This window comes from Amborella trichopoda, chromosome 1 (genome assembly GCF_054954075.1).
Source record: "Amborella trichopoda isolate Santa Cruz 75 chromosome 1, AtrichopodaSantaCruz75HAP2 v2.0, whole genome shotgun sequence".
Lineage (NCBI taxonomy): Eukaryota > Viridiplantae > Streptophyta > Magnoliopsida > Amborellales > Amborellaceae > Amborella > Amborella trichopoda.
The window spans coordinates 44,406,303-44,418,331 of NC_142336.1; the positions used below are offsets into that span (position 1 = coordinate 44,406,303).

At 32.8% G+C, this 12,029-nt stretch overlaps 1 protein-coding gene across 2 annotated transcripts; it reads left to right on the forward strand.

Moving 5' to 3' along the window:
* Positions 1-1,776: 1,776 nt before the first annotated feature.
* Positions 1,777-9,935, forward strand: LOC148783861 (protein trichome birefringence-like 38). 2 transcript variants are annotated; one of them, XM_088867069.1, is made up of 5 exons: positions 1,777-2,170; positions 2,276-2,447; positions 3,785-3,960; positions 7,747-7,905; positions 9,455-9,935. In XM_088867069.1, exons 1-5 carry the CDS (start codon positions 1,893-1,895, stop codon positions 9,744-9,746), a joined length of 1,077 nt encoding a protein of 358 aa, XP_088723195.1. In that variant the 5' UTR covers positions 1,777-1,892; the 3' UTR covers positions 9,747-9,935. The 2 variants fall into 2 exon arrangements, with proteins under 2 accessions (XP_088723195.1, XP_088723200.1); XM_088867074.1 differs by having other exon boundaries at positions 1,781-2,170; positions 9,501-9,658.
* The last annotated feature ends 2,094 nt before the right edge of the window (positions 9,936-12,029 follow it).

A 12,029-nucleotide genomic window follows, 5' to 3' on the forward strand; every position in this document is an offset into this window, starting at 1 on the left:
ATTACAGTTACCTATCACCCATGCATTACGGTCAACTATCTCCCATGTGTTACGGTTTGTTATCGCTCGTGCATTACGGTCATCTATCACTCGTGCGTTATGGTCAGCTACCGCCCTTGCTTTACGGTCAGCTATTGTACATGCATTACGGTCAGCTATCACTCGTGTGTTACGATTAGCTATTGCCCATGCGTTATGGTCAGTTATCACCCATAAGTTATAGTCAGCTATCACCCATGCGTTACAGTCTGCTAGCACCCGTGCATTAGAGTATCCACTATTTCCTAAGCCTTTGCAGAAATTTTACAAAATTTCGCCAGAGCTTCCGTATGAGGGTTTGAATCTCAAAAATCCTTTAAGTCCAATTAATCGAAAGTCAAGTCGGGGCAAAACCTGGAGTAGTGACTAAGATTAAATGAACAGGATTTGTTTTGTTTCATACTCTTCCTACAACCGTTAGGTTCACTATACCAAAAAACGGTGATAGGGAAGACCAAGCGGTGATGGAAACATGCTCTGATAGCACTTGTTGGGCTACCTAGTCAAGCCCTCTTGCCCGAATGTGGATATGTGTTGCGGAATCAGGATATTAGGAACACAAAAAACATACCGAAGTTGATGTGTGTATGTATTAGTGAGAAAACATGTAATAAAGTAAATGAGAAAATAAATCTTACTGGCACTAGATTTACATGATTCACCTTTTCAGGCTATAACCACAAGAGAAAGAGATTGAAACCACTAAGAAAGAGATTGAAACCACTACGAGAGTGGAACTAGTGTATTTTTTTTCTAATAGAAATTGGGTATATAAAAGAGGGTGATATAGGTTGGATAATATGGTTGTGAGTGTTACGAATTAATATTGCTTGATGGAGGCGGCGGGTTTTTGTTTGGAGTAATAAAGGACTTGAGGTGAAGTTGTTGGCATGCAAGGAGGCAAGAAGCAAAAATATATAGAGAAATGTTGGACGTAGGATGGAGGGGATAAAGCACGCAAGGTAACCGGGAACCAAAAAATGATGTACAAGACGTATTGACGTGTGGGATGGAGGAGACATAGCATGTAACAGAGAGGGCGAGCTAGATGTTTAATGAAAAAGATAATGCACAATGTAAACGATATAGAGGAAGAGAGTAGAGAAGAGAGCCGAGTGAGAGAATAGAATTGAGATGAGAGGACTTACTTCGAGAGAGAAATTGTTGAACGTTGGCCTAATAGGAAATTCGCAATGAAAGATGCTTATTGTTCTGATACCATAAAGAATTTTGGAAAGAGATAATAACTTTTTGAGTAACTGTGCCTCACAATTATTTGTGGTGTTCTTTTATTGTATATATTATGGTAATATAATACTATAATATACATTTTCTTGTCATGCTACATACAATATATACTTTCCTATCTTGTTTCATTCTCTTCTCAAAATCTCTTCTCAAAAAGAAAGACCAATACACTTTCCCATATTGTTTGAATTTTGTTGCTATTAACTATAAGCCCAATTCCTCAACATCTACAGTTCAATGTACATAGCACTAACTCTCTACAGCAAAAATATGCAAAATCTAAATGGTCATCTGTATTCCCTTTAAAAACGGGTGAGAATCTCCCGCATGCCCTACCCTCTTGTGTGAACATTGTCCAGGTACGTTTCTATTTCATGAATTATTGTTCCAATTTGTCCACAAATAACTTATGATAAATAAGGTATCCATCTTATTTACATGGATTCTCATTTATTTCTTACTTCAAGGGGCTCATCTTCTCTCTCATTAGAGATGGAGAGAGAGAGGTTTAACAGTAGGGGGAAAAAGAGAGTATGTAAGCATGTGAATGTTTGCACTTTATCGCAAGAAAACTCTAGGGTTTGTCATCCTGTGACTCATTTCATATGGGTTCTCCATTGCTGCTCATTTGCTCAATTTCTCTCATCCTATGGAGCTTTTCTCTTAAAGAAGCGACTGCAGGAGTTTCAGAAAATAGCAGCCAAAAATTATCTTCGGGCTGCGACATCTTTGCCGGCCGTTGGGTATACGATGAATCGTATCCTTATTATAATTCTTCGAGTTGCACTTTCCACAACAGCATGTTCGACTGCGTAAAGAACGGAAGGCCGGATAACCTCTATCGCAAATATAGATGGCAACCGGATGGCTGTGACCTGCCGAGGTATCATCTATTGAAGGGCATCCCGTAGCTTAGCTTATCCGAGTAAATTGATTTCCATTTTTCTGTTACTAGTTTTGTTTTAATGGTATGTTGATTTCATTTTAGGTTCGACGCTCTGAACTTCTTGTCAAAGATGAAGGGGAAGAGAATATTGTTCGTGGGGGATTCGCTGGTCCTGAACCAGTGGCAGTCACTTGGATGCATGATTCAAACCGGTGCACCAGCTACTCAGACAACCCTAGTTTCAAACGGCTCAGTACTTTCTTTTCTATCCCCGGTGGGTTTCCTTTGATCTTCTTTCCTATACACATGCCTATGCTTTCTCATTTTTGCATTTTTGAAATATTCATTTTTTCCATAGACATGGGAAAGAGGTCCCTTACCTTCCTCTTGTTATCTAAGCCCGCTCAAGGATTAACTCTACACCCTATTTTTTTATGATCATCAAATCGTGGGTTTAGGAGCTCAAAATCCATTATTTTATCATAATTGGATCCAAGGATGATTGGAAAAATTTGCAAGGATATTTCTTAATTGCCAAGTGCAGTGAGAGCAATATTCATCAATCCATGCGAGTGTTAAAAAATTTGGTTGAGTCAACTCGGACTGAATTGAGTTAGATAGGCTTGGTGCCTTGCTCAGCCAAGTATCAAGGTATGACTCGAGTTATATAAAAATTATAAAAAATTTCATAAAAATTGTGTTCTATACCAAGTCCATAAAGAAATATTTTATACTTAATTTTGATTCTTTTTTATGATGATTTGAGAATTGTCTTTACCTTGGAAGAAAATCTTATTTTACAAAACCCTAATAGAGATAACCAACGAGTTCAACTATTGTTGGACTTTATTTTTTTAGTTTTTTATCCAATCATAAACCTCTCAGCAGTATGATTTCAATGGGATGGTGATTTAGCTTATCACTAGACAAGAGAGAAATGAATGAAAGTGTGGTATGTTGAAACCAAATACTTGAAGGAAAAGTATACAAAAAGAGAATATAGCACAATGAATCATAATCGCTCTTGTCTATCAAATTTTAAATCAAGTTGTTATAAGTATATCGTTGACTAGATTCAAAGTTAAAAAAAAAAAACAAAAAAACTATTCTAACTTCGTGAAACACTTTTTAAGCCATCCAATTTGATTTTAAATGGTCTGGTAGTAAACATGCCCTTCGTTAAACCTTGGAAGAAAGTCCAAAAGTCCCATGTTTCAAAAAAGGTATTTTATCCTCCAAGAAATGATGATGACCAAAGACAACAAGTCAAGATTCATGCACTATTATATATTATAATAACTTGTGAAAGCTTTAATTCCAAGATTATAATTATTTTCGTCAAAGTCTTTTCCATACTAATTGAGATTGGTTCCTAACTTTCAAAATTAATTTATTTTATTTAAAAAAATTTACCTCATCCAGCGAATAAAATCAAATTTTCCATACTAATTGAGATCGGTTCCTAACTTTCAAAATTAATTTATTTTATTTAAAAAAATCCACCTCATCCAGCGAATAAAATCAAATGCTTGGTGATAATGATGGCTTGATCATAGTATTTTCTTGTCCCTTGTATCATTGTTCTTATGTAATTAAAATGGGAATGAACAGGACTACGCAGTGAATATCTCCTATTATCTGTCTCATTACCTTGTAGACATAGTGAATGAACCTACTGGCAGAGCACTCGTACTTGATTCCATGAAACAAGCGGATGTGTGGCTAGGAGTCGATATTTTGTTCTTCAATTCGTGGCACTGGTGGCAACGCAATGACGATGCTAAAGGGTAAGAAACGTTTGTCCCCATTTTTTTAAGGGTGGCAATGAGTCAAATCGGCCCGACCAGAACCCAACTCGGGTCCAAGAATTTGGAGTTGGACTTGGACCCGACTCATTGGGTCCAAAATTTTGACTCGGACTTGACTCTAGTTCGGATCTAGGTCTAGAACCAAACAAAAGGTTTTTAAAAAAAGTATTCAAAACAATATATTTCAATTACTCACACAGACACATCATACATATATTGGCAAATATTAAACTATTAAATAAATAAATAAATAATATATATATATATATATATGAAAAGTTTTCCCAACACCTATAAGCGAAAATTAATAGTGATTTTGCCTACCCTCGTCACCGTCAAAATTTCATCGCGCTGACACGATTGTTCGGTAGTATTTTATTTTTCATTTTGTTTTTACAAATTGAAATAACCTGAAATTTGGAGGGTATGTACATCTTATTGAGGCACATCTAGTAAAAATATATATATATATCTGCAAAAATAAAATTGACTAAAATACCCCTGAAACATTTCGAGGGTATTTTGGTCAATGTTTTTCATGTAAAATATATTTTTTATATTTTTGAAGATTCCCCTATTTTTGATAAAAACAAGCTCGTAATTCCGATTTGTAAAAAAAAATGAAAAATAAAACAATACCGGACAATCGTGACTGCGAAATGAAAGTTCATTTTCGCCTATAGGTGTTGCGTAGTGTTTTCCATATATATATATATATATATATATATATATATATATATACATATATATATTGTTTTTTTTTTTTTTTTTTTTTTTTTTTTTTTTTTTTTTTTTTTTTTTTTTTGTTTCTCACGTCCATGCATCTTGATGTCGAGATGATCAATTTGAAAACAGCCTCTTCTAGTGAAAGTTTTGAGGTGGGCTCAAAATTGATTGTTTAGAGTATCGACAACATATAAACTATATATATATATATATATATATATATATATATATATATGAAAATATTGTGATTAGGCTACTAGCTCATATGAACATATGAGCCCAACACCTCAAATTGAATATGAGCTTATCTGACAGATACGACCTCATTTCGTATTTGAATTTTAATATTTTTTCTATGAATCTAAATAACTTGAAATTTTAGGTGTCCATTCTTCTCATCAAGGGGTGCCGAATAAAAATATTTTAAAAATAATTCGTAAAAAATAAATTGACCAAAATAACCCCAAAATATTTCAGGGATATTTTTGTCAATTTATTTCTAGCAAATTATTTTTTTGATATTTTTATTAGATTCTTCTCTATTTGAAGAATACACAACTTACATTTCAAATTATTTGGATTTATAAAAAAAATTTAAAATTAAAATACGAAATGAGGTCGTGACCGTCAGATCGGCCCAAATTCAGTATAGATCGTTGGGCTCATATGAACACATATGTTCATATGAGCTATTAAGCTAATCTCAAAATTTTCATATATGAAAAAAGCTGGGATTAGCCCACTAACTAATATGAACATATGAGCCCAATGGCCCAGATTGAATATGGGCGATCTAATGAATACGGATGTCCGATAGTGTTTGAATTTTATTTATTTTTCTAAGGATCCAAATCATCTGAAATTTTATAAACACGTTCATAAAAAGTATTTTAATCTTCAAAAAATATCAAAAAAATATTTTACATGAAATAAATGGACCAAAATACCCCCAAAGTTTTCGGGGGTATTTTTGTCATGTTTTTGTGAATAATGTTTTTTATATTTTTATTAGATGTACCTTGATGTAAAGAATACACGCCTAGAATTTCAAGTGATTTGGATTTATAAAAAAATATTTAAAATTAAAATACGAAATGAGGTCGTGAACGTCAGATTGGCCCAGATTCATTCTGGCCTGTTGGGCTCATATGTTCATATGAGCTAGTGGCCTAATCCTAGTGATATATATATATATATATATATATATATATATATATATATATATATATATATATATATATATATATATATATATATATATATATATATATATATAGTGATTTTGCTTACCCTCATTACCGTCAAAAGTTCATCGCACAGTTACGATTGTTTTATAGCGTTTCATTTTTCATTTTTCTTTTTTTACAAAGCGGAATGACCTGAAATTTAGAACGTGTGTTCATAAAAAGTATAATAACCTATAAAAATATATAAAAAAAATATTTACTTGAAACAAATTGACCAAAATATCCTAAAAAAATTCAGGGGTATTTTGGTAAATTTTATTTTTAAGAATTATTATTTTTTATATTTTTTTATTACATGCGCATCACTAAGATGTACACACATTCCAAATTTTAAGTTATTCTGATTTGTCAAAAAAATGAAAACTAAAACACTACCAAAGAATCGTGACCGTTCGATAAACTTTGAACGGTGATGAAGATAAGTAAAATCACTATTTATTTCTACCTATAGGAGGTGGAAAGACTTTTTCTCTTTATATATATATTTATATATATATATATATATATATATATATATATATATATATATATATGGGTTTTGTTAGGCTACACCACTTGGTAGTGAAAGTGCTTAACATTTTGACACTAAAACACCCTAGATATGTAAAACAATTTTTTTCAAGTATGGGCATTTTTTGTCATTTAGAAGGGTAGAATCGATTTTTTTTATAAAAAAATAGTGACATTCTGTTAGTAGTTAAAAAATAATAAATCCATCTTGTGGGTGATGCCACACACAATATCGATGATATCATTGTCCACTATTGTTAATAAAAGCTTTTGTTTTTATTAGAATTTCTAGTTTGCCCTTGACTAATTATTTAAAATACCTCTAAACAAAAAGTTACTATACTATAAGGCTAAATGTCTAAAAATACAGAGCACCTTAAGGGTCTACACCACAAGTGGTGTAGCCTAACAAGACCCTATATATATATATATATATATATATATATATATATATATATAAAGAGAGAGAAAGACAGTTGAGGTTAGCCCACTAGCTAACGCTATAGTTTTAGCCCACCGGCCCAGATTCAATTTGGGCCGATCCAGTGGTCACGATTGCATTTTGTATTTAAATTTTATATTTCTATAAATTCAAATTTTTTAAAATTTTGAGTGTCTATTCTTTACAAATAGGAGAATCTAATAAAAATATAAAAAAATCATAAAAAATAAATTAACTATAATATCTCTTAAATGTTTTAAGGGTATTTTGAGCAATTTACGCATTGAGAATTATTTTTTAATATTTTTATTATGTGCACCTTGATGAGAAGAAATGACACCTAAAATTTCATGTGATTTGAATTTGTAAAAAAAATATTAAAATTATATTACGAAATGAAGTTGTGACTGTTAGATCAGCCCAAATTTAATTTGGGCCGTAGAGCTAACACTGTAGCCCTATTAGCTAGTAGGCTAACCTCAACTTTTCCCTATATATATATATATATATATATATATATATATATATATATATATATATATATATATATATATATATATATATATATATATATATATATATATATATATATATATATATATATATATATATGTGTGTGTGTGGATATGTTCAAGTCAAGAGGTCTAGGGTTTTCGACCCGAACTCAACCATCGGGTTGATGACTTGGACCAAGACTCGGATCCGTTTATCCTGACCCAATTGCCACCCCAACTGTTTTTATTGTTTTATGTTTTGAGGATGAACAAGTTTTTGCTCTCGCCACATGAGTGTTATATATTATATTTGTGGTAGAATTAGGAAGATAATTGGTTTGGGCAGATGGGATTACTTTAAGGTGGGGAACAGGGTATTCAAGGACATGAATCGAACCTTGGCTTTCTTCGAAGCAATGAAGACGTGGGCCAAATGGTCCGACGATAAGGTTGATACCTCCAAGACTAACGTCTTCTTTCAGGGGATTACTCCAAGCCACTATCGGTAAGTAACCCAATAAAGTCAATACCATCTTTGGGCCTTTGAGTACTGTTTTTTAGCTGCATTCTCATACTATCCTTAATTGAACATTTTTCTGATAAAATATTATAATAATATTATTGTAGTATATTAGTATAATATAATGAGATTGCACATTTTTTTAATAAAATATTATATTTATTGTAGTATATTAGTATAATATATTGAGATTGTTGAAAGATCATTTATCTTTTGTACATAGAGGTCACAATCATTGTTGTCCACCATCTAAAAACAATAGAAACTAATGGTCCAAATGATTTTTTACTATAATTATTATTCATGATTTTTATAATTTTCATGTTCATGTTCTCCCTGTTAGATATTACATGTCCTTAAAAATTAAGTCCAAAAATCAATCTCAAAAATAGATTTATTAATAGGCCTGCATTTCTACATATGCGGACGTGGCCGAATAGAAATCGGCTCCAAAAATAAACGGTCTCTTTGTAGAACATCCTTAATATAATATCATATCTGCAATTATTATAATCAACATCATCAGCCAAGCCTTATTCCAATGGAAAAAGTTTATACAGAACCCAGGCTCTAAACAATCAAATTAGAGCCCAACTAAAATTTTTTACTAGAAGAGATTGTTTTGCTGATCAAATATCCTCAAATTAATCATCTCGACATCAAGATGCACAGACATGAGAAAAAAATGGATTTCAAGTTTTGAAAATAGTGCATCTTGTAAGCAATTTTTGGACCATTAATTTTTAAAATTTTCAAATGTTCATAAATCTACTTGATCTATACTATTTTTTAACCTTAAAATTTTATAATTTAATATGAAAATATATTTTAAGATTATTAGAAAGATTTTCAGAATTGAAACCACATTTCTCGACACTATTTAAAGGTGAGCTCAAATTTGATTGCTTAGAGCCTCAGCTCGATCCAAACTGGACCCTATTCCAATTAATTGGGATCCACTATTGCTATAATATTATAATATTAAAAATATCAAATATTTTTCCAGTAATATAGTATGACTTCAATATACCATTTTTTCTCATGTCCATTCATCTTGAGGTTGAGATAATTGATTTGAACATTTTTGGGTATTGAAATGATCTCTTCTAGTGAATTTTTGTTGTGCACCTTAATTTGATTGTTTAGGGCTTCACCTTCATATAAACTTTTGTATTTAAAGAATAACATTAATAAGAACAATAGTAACAGCAGTGGTAGTAATATTAATAATAATAACGATATTAGGTTACGTGGTAGTAATATAAATAATAATAACAACATTAGGTTATGTGTGTTTAACTTTTGATTTCTAGAAAATATCAATTCAACCTATTTAGGGTGGAGTTGACATTTCTTGAAATTTGGCTTAAAAAGAGGATACAAGACTCCTCGCAGAAATGTTAATTCCATCTTTAAAAGGAACCATAAAGGTTGTCCGGCAGCTTTCCATAGAAAGGAGGCTCCAAGAGTCCCAATTCCAATTCTGTTGGCACATAGAGTGTTGTCTTGATGATCTTAATTTGGGTGTGCACAGAGGGATTGAATGGAATGGCACAGGCACTGAAACATGCGTTGGACAGACACAACCGTTTTTTGGGTCGACATACCCGGCGGGGCCTCTACCGCATATGGCATTACTAGAGAATGTGTTGGAGAACATGGAAAGGCCCGCGTACCTCCTGAACATAACCACCCTCTCCCAGTTTCGGAAGGACGCCCACATTTCTATCTACAGCAATCGGAAAGGTCGCGACTGCCTCCATTGGTGTGTAGGAGGTCTTCCTGATACATGGAATCTTCTCCTCTATACTGCTCTTTTCTTCTGATATTTCGACCTCTCAGGGACCATCTTTTTTCCCCTTCATTTTTCTTATGATGAGAGTTTGTCAAATTGTTTTGAATATATTGTGGCTGATATCTAAACAGCAGACAAAATTTGAATCCAAAGGCCATGGGGGTCTCTACATAAATAGGATGGGGGTGAATTCTTCTAATGAAGAAAGAAAATTAAGTCAGTTTGGGATTTGAGAGCCATTTTTTAGCATCCCTGATATTTTTTGGGTTGCATTTTCTTCTACTATGCTATATAATAACAGATGATATAATAACTCAGATGGCTTCCTGCTCCTGAGGAGCATACTGTCCATTTCCTCCCTTTGATAAAAGTCAGTGTGGGAGTATTTTTAGGACCCAACATCTTGGGATGAATTTGTCTTAAACCAAGCAACCAACTTCCAGAAAAAAAAAATAAATAAATCAAATCAAACTTATATTTTACTGGTGTGAAAAAAAAAAAATTATAAAATTGAACATAGAACCGTCCAAATTTTTGGCTGCCAGATCTAAGTGCCAATGAACTCAAATAAAAAATTTTGTTTCTCAAATAATCATCTGTTGATCGATATGTGGATCCGAAAGTTTCATATCCAGAATGAATAATATTTTCACTGAGCAAGTGGACGATATACTTGTAAGGAAGCATTGTGTAAGCCCTAGTTAGTAAATTGATTTCAAATGGAACATATTGGCCACACACATGTTCAAATTGAAAAAAGAAAAAAGTGGGAGACCAAAAAGTGTGAGAAGAAGAAAGGAGGAGCAAGGAAAACTCAATTTTCCTCCGCGTGGATTAGTTGTGAGATTGGAATTTGTGACATTGCTTGGCGGCCCTAATGCCTTAGCCACCAACTCAATATTCCAAAGCCAAGTAATCAAGAAACAAAAGGTTTTATTTAAATTTAAACTATATATTTTGAACATATCTATCAGCAGTTGGAACGTGAAATAGTATGCCGTAGAATGACAAGCAAAATGGTAAACCATATTATTGACCCCTCGCTTACAGAACCGGGATTCTATCCAAGATCGTGTACATGATTGGCTAAATAAAAAATAGATGAATACAATTGTAAATCAAGTATGAGAAATAAATAAAACATAAAAAAATACAGCACCACAATACATAATTTACGTGGTTCACCCCGTAAGGCTTCATCCATGGCCTCGGCAAATAGAAATCTATTATCTCAATGAATATTATAATTTTGGTTTACAAAAGATACACCTCTCTTCAGATATTGGCAAATGACATTGCTGATCTTCCCTTCTAAACCCACCTTCACGACCGAAATACACCGTCGATCAATCTAATCTTTCCCACCACTAGCCGCTACCAGAAACAATACATTGAGAGTAACCAAGAGATTTTTTCTCTCTAGAAATGAAAACTTTACCAACCCAAGATCCCATGGGAATCTCTAAGAGGCCAACTCTCTTTCTCTCAGGGAGGTCCATCTCCTTCTTGGAGATATTTTCTCATGAACCCCAAAAGGCGACCCTCAAAAGGATGTGTGTTACGTTTTTTTTTACTCTCTTATATAGATATTATTTTCTTGCCTCCCAAGAAGCATGAAAGGCTATTTTTTTTTTACCATAATACTTTTAATCTTTAAAACAAAATATGAATATAGTGATTTGACACTCACCAATCCCAACAATCTTCATCTTGATAGTAAAATTATTATAATTGTTTTGGCAACCTTCATTGAAAAGATTTTTTAATTTCTTCTCACTTGCCTCCATTGTAGAATTTTCATAAGCACTTCGCTTCCATATTTCCCCACCTTAAACCTTGTACAAATTTAGGTTCCCCATTCATCTTTTTCTTCATATAAACCTGAGCCCTGTACACAACTTGTGCTTTGATACCAATTGTTGGGTTCTCCTTGACCCCTAGCTTATAGAATAGGGAGTCCCAAATACTGATATCCCTCCAAGATCATGTATATGATTGGCTAAATACGAAGTAGATTAATACAATTATAAATCAAATGCGAGAAATAAATAAAATAAACACCACCACAACACACGATTTATGTGGTTCTTTATAGAGCTACATCCACGGCCTTGGCAACTAAAAATCTACTATCTCAATGAGTATTATAATTTTGAGTTACGAGAGATATACCTCTCTTTAGTCATTAGCAAATGATATCGTTGATCTTCCCTTCTAAATCTGCTCTCCTGACCAAACAATATTGTCAATTGATCTCATCTTTCCCACTACTATCCACTCCAGGAAATATGTATTTGGAGCTCCTAAAATGGAG

Coding starts and splice junctions, on each gene's coding strand:
- LOC148783861 (XM_088867069.1), top strand. CDS start 1,893: ATGGGTTCTCCATTGCTGCTCATTTGCTCAATTTCTCTCATCCTATGG. Junction 2,171..2,275: donor GATGGCTGTGACCTGCCGAG/GTATCATCTATT, acceptor ATTTCATTTTAG/GTTCGACGCTCTGAACTTCT. Junction 3,961..7,746: donor CGCAATGACGATGCTAAAGG/GTAAGAAACGTT, acceptor TGGTTTGGGCAG/ATGGGATTACTTTAAGGTGG.